This window comes from Papilio machaon, chromosome 15 (assembly GCF_912999745.1).
Source record: "Papilio machaon chromosome 15, ilPapMach1.1, whole genome shotgun sequence".
NCBI classification, from domain to species: domain Eukaryota; kingdom Metazoa; phylum Arthropoda; class Insecta; order Lepidoptera; family Papilionidae; genus Papilio; species Papilio machaon.
This window is the reverse complement of record NC_060000.1, coordinates 7,861,220-7,870,041: the sequence shown is the minus strand read 5'-3', so window position 1 is coordinate 7,870,041 and position 8,822 is coordinate 7,861,220. Positions and strand designations below refer to the sequence as shown.

At 38.3% G+C, this 8,822-nt stretch overlaps 1 protein-coding gene across 2 annotated transcripts; it reads left to right on the top strand.

Annotated features, from left to right (window-relative positions):
* Nucleotides 1-152: 152 nt before the first annotated feature.
* Nucleotides 153-8,616, top strand: LOC106713235 (ubiquitin carboxyl-terminal hydrolase 45). Of its 2 annotated transcripts, XM_014505971.2 has the most exons (7): nt 153-254; nt 431-1,303; nt 1,796-1,919; nt 2,691-2,841; nt 5,091-5,238; nt 6,204-6,302; nt 6,507-8,616. In XM_014505971.2, the coding sequence occupies exons 2-7, from the start codon at nt 457-459 to the stop codon at nt 8,144-8,146; spliced, it is 3,009 nt and encodes a 1,002-aa protein (XP_014361457.2). In that variant the 5' UTR covers nt 153-254; nt 431-456; the 3' UTR covers nt 8,147-8,616. The 2 variants fall into 2 exon arrangements, with proteins under 2 accessions (XP_014361457.2, XP_014361458.2); XM_014505972.2 differs by lacking the exon at nt 6,204-6,302.
* The last annotated feature ends 206 nt before the right edge of the window (nt 8,617-8,822 follow it).

Sequence of the window (8,822 nt, the reverse complement as noted above, 5' to 3'; positions counted from 1 at the left end):
TATTGATTCTGCTACTCGCCGCTAGAGTGCCAGCTGACACTTTAGTGCAGTAGATACATGTCTTTTGGCGTAAGGTAAATCGAAACTCCTTTTTGTGAAATTGCATAAGCTGTGTAAAACTTCAGATTTTAATTTTTTTATGCTGTAAACACTGTCAAGATGTCTGACGGCCGTGGTTTACTTTTGTGACAAAAATCTTAGCAATTTCTGGATCTACAACGACTATAATAAGGTTTTTACCATCGTATGTAAAAGTAAGTTTTGATTCTATTTATTTCTATTTGTTTGGTCTTATACAACGCGTGTAATGTGATAGATTCTCGGTGAAAATGCGTCGTCACGCGTGCAAAGTCAATCGACACAGATTTGACATTTTATTCTTTTTGGTTTCGTGTGGTTATTATTACGAGTGTATCTCATTACGTTACAGGCACATTGACCCGAATTAACACAACGATGGTGAAGAAAAAGAGACAAAGCGATCCCGGAGAAAACGGCGATGATTCCACGGAGTCTTGCGACGAGAGTGTGAAGTCCGCATGCCCTCACGTCGCCAAGGCGGTGGACTTAACACGTCTTAAAAAGTCCTTAAAAACAGGAGGCTTTGAAAAGGAATGTTCCGAGTGTAAGAAGAGTAACACAATAGAAGTACTGGATCCAAATTTTGAAGAAGATGTAACACTTTGGATGTGCCTACGGTGCGGGTCGCAGTTGTGCGGGCGCACTCGCAACAAGCACGCCCTCAACCATTTCAACACGCCGCACTCCGACTGCCACTCCCTCACTGCCAATACAACAACTTGGGAGATCTACTGCTATAGTTGTAATAATGAAGTGACAGCTTCTAGTTCCAAGAAGCTTCATGAGTGTATTGAATATGTTAAAAAACAAGCCTCCTGTAACAAGCTGCTGCCTTCCTTTGAACCTCTCTTTGACAGTCAACCTAAAAACTTTGATGTCCCATTGCCTGTTGAATCAATAATAAAAAATGATCAATTCTCAAAAGGGAAAGAAAAGGCGATTGCTTTAAGTCTACCTCGGGTGAGAGGACTTTCAAACTTAGGGAACACATGTTTCTTTAATTCGGTGATGCAATGCTTGGTGCAAACCCCTTACCTTCAAGATGTTCTCCATGAGATGGCTACACCTGGTGAGAGGTTCACACTGCCGGGAGGGAAGCTCAAACTGAAGGTAGACGGAGATGATGGGAAGGAAGTGGAACTGCCACCAATAACGGGACAGTTGGGAGAGTGGGGAACATTGACTAGAACTCTGTCTGAAACCTTGGCTGATTTGCAAGCAGGTTAGTAACATTTTGTGAGATGTGAACATTGAAACACTGGTATAAGTCATATAGGAATTCTCATTGATATAACATAACAATATGTTTTAATTCAAGTGTTCTGAAAATGGAAGTTCATAGTTAAATGATAATATTAAAAATGTTTAATGAATTGACCTTCTTAAACAAGGAACTTTTTTTTTACAACTTGTACCAAATTCAAATGTTAGGTTTTTGTAATGTGAATGGTATTTCTATCTTTAGGACATAATGAGTTGTTTGACCTATTTTACAAAAGCTAGCAGCAGATTGTAGCTGTTTTAGAACACAAAAGCTTATATTTTAACAGTTATCTAGTTCATAGCGAAATAGGTTTAAGAAATTACTAGTTTTGTCCATTCACATCTTTTAACTGAATTCATGAAAGTAACTTAATTTCATTGTGTTATTTGGCATATTTTTAATGTTATGTAATAAAGTAATAAATATAACAATGTTATTGTTATGTATTAGGAGAGGGTGGTGTGTACACACCACGAAAGCTGCTCTCAGCGCTGGTCAACAAGCTACCGCAATTTGGAGGTGGCGACCAGCATGATGCCCATGAGCTGCTTAGGCATCTACTGGAGGCTGTCAGGTTACTGCTCTTTGTATATATAACTGTCTCATATTAACATAAACTTAATGTATTACATCTGCTCGGAGAATGATTATTTTGTGGGCATGTAAACTTTTTCAATTCTGCCCTCTCATAGCTTTACCAGTTTCTCTAACTTTGAAGTGAGAAATGTCATTTGATGCATATTTTTCCTCAAAATGTAATGTGGGTACAATACAGTACAATCTATTGTATAAATAGATTTATTGTTTACTTGAATTATTTAATACTAGCTATTGTCCGCAACTTCGTCTTCACGGAATAAATAAAACTACGGAAAAAAATGTCTGAAAAGACTGTACTATATCTATACCAAATATCTTTGAGATCCATGCAGTTATTCTAGAGATCCATATATCCAAACATAATATATGTTGTTGTCACAATCAGTATGTTTGTAAATATGGCCAATATTTGTTGAATGAGTTACTTTATTGCTAACTTTGAATATACAAAATGTTTAATATGTATCATACTTAAGAAGCCTTATCATAGTGTAAGGTTTCACCGTAAGAGTATATTATATAAATAAAATATTTAGTAGTACTTATTAGTAAGAAAAAAACATAATCAGTGGACAGGAGAGAAAATAAATTTTGAGATAAAAGAACATACTGTACATTACATTAAAATTATAGCAAGAAACACAAGTATAAATTGTTTTAAATGAATCCTGAGGATTCTATAAAACCTTGCCATTTTTGACTCAAGAAACAATAAATAATGGTTTTGTTGCTTTGTAATTTGTAGGTCGGAAGACTTGCGTCGTTACCAGTCTGTAATACTCAGTAGTCTCGGTATGAGCTCCAAGGTGGACCCCGCTAAAGTTGATGGAGAGGTCAAGCAAAAGGTTAAGTTCTACGGACAGCAGGCCTCTGACACTATGCTAAGACCTGAACAGGTTTGTTATAACATTTCCTTTCATTACTTTACATTCAGTGACAAACACTCAGTAAACATTTTTTTATGTTAGGTTTTGTCAAATTGTTTTGTAACAGGTATTTGGCTTTGCAAAGAATTTCCTTCAGAATTGCCATATTTGAACTGATAAGAAAATTAATTGGAAAAAAAATGACAAATTTTTGTATGAAAAGTAACATAAAAAAACAATTTCAAACAAAATGCACTCAAAAGTAACCTAAAAAAAACCAATTCAAACAAAATGCATTCAAAAGCAACATAAAAAAACAATTTCAAACAAAATTCACTAAAAAGAAACAAAATAATGTCATGAAAACTCTCTAAACTCTAGTAGTTGCTCTCGTTGCGCTCTCTAATAGTAGGGGCTCAGTTTTCCGCAACTCCACGACAAGCGCGTATTTTGCGTGTCTCTAAACTCTAAAGAAAGTTCTCTTCTTTCTTGTAACATGTCTATATTGTATAATTATTGTTATTTCGCAGTCGGTGTCGGCCGAAGTAAATAGATGACATTTTATATTTGAGATGTATTAGACATACTTACGTTTATGTCCCTACTTAGGCCGAAACCGACTCCAAAATAACAATAATTATACAATATAGACATGTTACAAGAAAGAAGAGAACTTTCTTTAGAGTTTAGAGACACGCAAAATACGCGCTTGTCGTGGAGTTGCGGAAAACTGAGCCCCTACTATTAGAGAGCGCAACGAGAGCAACTACTAGAGTTTAGAGAGTTTTCATGACATTATTTTGTTTCTTTTTAGTGAATTTTGTTTGAAATTGTTTTTTTATGTTGCTTTTGAATGCATTTTGTTTGAATTGGTTTTTTTTAGGTTACTTTTGAGTGCATTTTGTTTGAAATTGTTTTTTTATGTTACTTTTGAGTGTATTTTGTTTGAAATTGGTTTTTTTAGGTTACTTTTCAGTGCATTTTGTTTGAGATTGTTTTTTTTTGAAGTCGGCTATTTTTTTTTCTTAAAATTTTTGTTTTATTTCACAATTTTTAGTGAATTTGAAGTTCAATTACAAATTTCGTTAATACGTATAAAGACATAAATAAGACAAATAAAGAAAAGGACTTTCCTATTTGATATGTGTGTATTTCAATTCAAAAACTAATTTAGAATGCAGCAGATAACCACTTATCCTTTAAACAATGAAATAATTATCAAAATCGGTATACAAATTGAAAATTACCGAACTAATACATCGTAGCGTGCCTATAATTTTGTCCAGCCGCGCGCCGCACTAGCATTTTTCGAATGCGCGTAGTTTTTAATTATTTAATATCTCCCAAACTATTGATCAGAATTACATAGTTTAAAGGCTAATGTAATCTGCATTTAATACTCTTGCCATAAAACATATTTATTTGGATAAGGATTCATATCGAATATAATATAATAGTGCCGTAAGCTTACGGCGCTGTTTTTCGTGTCCATTTTAATCGAAGTTTGTTCACAATAACATGGTTTTTGTGAGACATCCATAGATGATAGATATATGCCACCGAAGACTTTTATTTAGCAAATTTAAGGATCTATAATTACTCCAGACATCATTTTTATGTAAGTCATTTAGTTTGACCTACGTAAGTCCAGAAAGCAAAATTGTGCTTTTCATGTAGCATTTTTCGTTTCCGCGTAATTTTATTCTTACGATATCTCCTAAACTATTAGACAGAATGATATAGTTTCAATTGCAAATATAATCTACATTAAATTCTCTTGATAATGAACATGTTTATTTACATAAGGGTTAATACTGAACTCGAATAATAGCGTCGGAAATAGGGCATGAATTTAATTGATGTTTCTGAAGAAAAAAATGGTTATTGTGAGAAAACTATAAAAGATAGATATATGCTATCGCTGACTTTTATTTAGCACATTTAAAGAGCTACAATTCGCCATACATCATTTTTATGTAGGTCCTATAGTTTAGCCTACGTAAGCGCTGAAAGCAAAAATGTCCCTAATCTTCGCAACAAATTTTGAAGCTATATTCAAAATCTACTAGTCTTCTAGTTATTTAAAAAAAAAAACAAAAAAATGGGACCCACCTGCAAGCACTTCCTTTCGATTAAAATATTTTTCATCAAAATCGGACCACCAGGGGCGGAGTATCGCGGTAACACACATAAAAAAAAAAAAAAATACAGACGAATTGATAACCTCCTTCTTTTTGAAGTCGGCTAAAAATGATCTCTGATGGTGAATTGATCGGCAGGTGTTCCGAGGGTTCCTGGTGTCGACGCTGGAATGCCAGGAGTGCTTCCACCAGTCTGACCGCGCGGAGTACTTCCTGGACTTGTCGCTGCCCGTCGCCGCCACCAGGCCGCAGCCGCCCGCACTCGTGCGCAGGAAAACACCCAATGGTATGTAAACACTGTTATATATTTCAAAAAATAAATAAAATAATAATAAATAATCATAAAATAAATAAATGAATAATAAAATAAAAAATGTTTTTGAGTTAATAGAAATTTTTTTGGAGTCAGATTTCTTTTCAGTTTTGTATTGTTATAATATGGCGAAGATTTATTGAATTTCTTCATTGAAATATATTTTAATGCATATTATTGTGTCATATAAGGAGTTCTAGAATTTTCTATGACTGAAAAAAAATTGAGAAGCTATAGTGATTCAGGTTTCGAAGAGTAAAATCAAATATATTTGTCTTCTAAATATTTTACTTTTAACTTCTCAATTAATGAAGGTTAATGAAGAAATATTTTTCTTTCAACAGAATAATTTGAAATTTAACTTAAACATTTTCTAATACAGATAATTGTGTAATTTTTAACCTGATCGAAGTCTTCTATTTTAATATATCGATGTTTTTTATTCTGTCTGTTGTAATGCATTTTTTTAAAGCTTTAAATTGTGTGTATGTTGTTGATATTGCATCCCTTATTTATGTTGATTTATATTAGAAAAAAATATTGAATGCTTTTGTGTTTGTAATTATGATTGCTTGTGTCATGTGTTAATTAAATACCTTTCAGTGGTAAAACACTCAAATCCAATATCGAATTTCTTCTAAGAAAACTATTTTGTGAAAAAAACTAAAATTAAAAGATATTTCTATGAGTTTTCTGATTAAGAGGAAAACATCTGCTGACAAAAAATAAGTATTGTCGTAATATTTTTCAACTTGTATTTGCAATGTGAACAATTCAAGTGAACAGCACTTTAATTGTTTTATATCAATCAATATGTAATTTTTATACCAGGATTTTTATGCACTTTGTATAGAATATGAAGCAAATTTCACAAGATAAACAGATAACTAGTATCCTTTGAAACGATGTATTCATAAAATAAAATCACGCATTTTCAGAGGAGAATATGTACAATGTGCAAGAAGAAAATAAGACATCAAAACATCAACTCAAAAAGGAGAGGATGGCCGCGAGAAAAGCCGCGCGGAAAAGCAAAGGTGGTACTAACAACAGCATGCCTTGCATATACATATATATGTATGCGTATATGATTTGCTTTTCTGCATGGAACTGTGTAGTTACCACAATATTATGTATAACTACCGATGTCATTCCTTTAAACATGTGCAGAAAAAGCATCGCTTTATAAGTTACAACGCCATATTAACATCGTCTTAATACAAACTTATCTCCGATTTCAGGTAATTCAAACAAAGAAAAGACCCCTGGCGAGGCAAACGGCGGCAAGGAGGAGGGCAAGTCTTCGTCCGAGCAGTCGGACGCGGACGTGGAGGACAACCTGGAGGAGCTGCCGCGACGCGCCGACACTCACTGCGCCTCCGTCGGCAGCCAGGCCATCGCCCACACCGCCGCCAACTTCGCCGCCTACCACATGGAGTCCGGCTACAACTCGGAGAAGGTCGTCAGCTCAGACTCCATCCGCGCCAGCCCCGCCCCCCACGACAAGGAGAAGACTGACGGCACGCCCGAGGCACCCGACAAGGACAGGGAGTACGTCAACTGCTCCACCTCCACCACCGCCATCCCGCTCGAGTACAAGTCCCTCGCCTCGCTCGATAACCTCTCCAACCCCGACTCCGGCGTGGCCAGCCCGGAGGCCACCAAGCACAACTCCACCGAAACTGTCGATAACGTCGACTCGCCTATCAATGGGAAGGAGTTGGGGAGTCATAGCTCCCTCTCGAGTGAAATAAATCTGGACCTGTCGAGTCCACAGCACAGCAAGCTGTCGCCGGTGAAGACCGAGTACGAGAGGCCCGTGTCCAGGATAGCCTTCGCTCCAGAGTATACGAACGAGGTAGTGACGCGCGGCATCAGCGTCAAGGGCTCCAGAAACCTATTGGAGCACAGCGGCGAGAGCAGCTACGAGTCCCTGCCCGAGAGCAAGCCGCCGGAGCCCGCGCCCTACAATGTCAGCAACCACCAGGACGTTACCAACATATTGGACAAGTTGAAATTAGATATGGACGACCCGCAAGCATCGAAGCCCGCGATCCCGCTGCCCGCCCCCGCCCCCGCTCCCGCCGAGAGCCCAGTGTATCCCCCGCCGACCGTTCCTCGTCCAAAAATAAACATCGAACCTGAGAAAAATCAAAGAGATTTCCTTTCCCTCAACCGCCAAAGTCCCATGTCGTCTCGATATGTTTGCGACGAGGACGAGTGCAGCATCCAGTCTTGCTTGAGTCAGTTTACGGCGCTGGAACTGCTCACTGGCAACAACAAAGTCGGCTGCGAGACTTGCACCGAGAGGATCAACGGCAAGGACGGAAAGACCGTGTACACAAATGCCACGAAACGCTTCCTAGTGTCCAGTCCACCGGCTATCCTCATCCTCCACCTGAAGCGGTTCCAGATCGGTCCGCGCTGCATGTTCCGGAAGATGACGAAGCACGTCGACTTCCCGACGATCCTGGACCTGGCGCCGTTCTGTGCTATGGACAAGCTGAAAAAGCTGCCAAATGTGACGCGCGGGCAGAGCGAGCTGCTGTACTCGCTGTACGGTGTGGTGGAGCACTCAGGTGGCATGCATGGCGGCCATTACGTCGCCTACGTCAAGGTGCGCCAGCCCGTCAAGCCCGGCGACCCGCGCTGGTGGTTCCTGCCCAAGAGCGCCAACATCCCCGCCTCCAGTGGAGGCGACGGCGACGCGGACTCGGAGTCCGACCTGTCGGGCTACGAGTCGGGGGAGGGTCCCGCACCAATGCCCGACCCGCCCGCCGGCAAGTGGTACTATGTGTCAGACAGCATGGTGTCCGAGGTGACGGAGGACAAGGTGCTGAGGGCGCAGGCTTACCTCCTCTTCTACGAGAGAATTTTATAAATTCTCCAGCTCGGTGTGCACGGAACGGGCCTAAAGGTTTTGTTTGCTTTACGAATGGATGGCATTTAAGTGGAAGACTGACGCTTCACAGAGAGATATGACGACTCGATCCTCGCGTGACGGATGTTTACGAAACGCTCTGTATATAGCTTACGCGTTTTTAATATAACCAGCTTTTTGTTTCTATTTTAAAATGGCGATAACTTAAATCGCTTTTATCGTAATGAATTTTAAATTATAATAATTTTTAGAATACACAATAGTCGATTGTGAATTGGTTTTTAAATTCATCTAGAATATAAATAGCAAAATGACGAATTAAGCAGCAATAAAGACGGTGTCCGATGTACACAAACCTCTATTGTGTACGGAGGCCCCTAGTATATGTCCAAATACTGTTTTATAAGAATCATATACCATGTAGCACCATTAATAAAAATGTCAGTTGCAGATATGTTTATTATATTGCAATTTGATGTGTTTCTCAATTATAGTTACAGTTTGTTTGAAATCATCGTATAAATATTTCTAGAATAGTAGTTTCAAATATACTTTGGCGTTTCACGTTACTTGGCCGTATTACTATAATATGTTATAAAATTTCAAAGAAATATATCAATATTGATTTGATTTGGTTTAATTGGAAGGCTATTTCATAATAATAACAGCGATCAAG

Excerpts from the sequence above, each read along its gene's own strand:
- LOC106713235 (XM_014505971.2), top strand. The coding sequence starts at position 457 with ATGGTGAAGAAAAAGAGACAAAGCGATCCCGGAGAAAACGGCGATGAT. Across the intron at positions 1,304-1,795 it reads CTTGGCTGATTTGCAAGCAG|GAGAGGGTGGTGTGTACACA; the intron begins GTTAGTAACATT and ends GTTATGTATTAG. Across the intron at positions 5,239-6,203 it reads GCGCAGGAAAACACCCAATG|AGGAGAATATGTACAATGTG; the intron begins GTATGTAAACAC and ends ACGCATTTTCAG.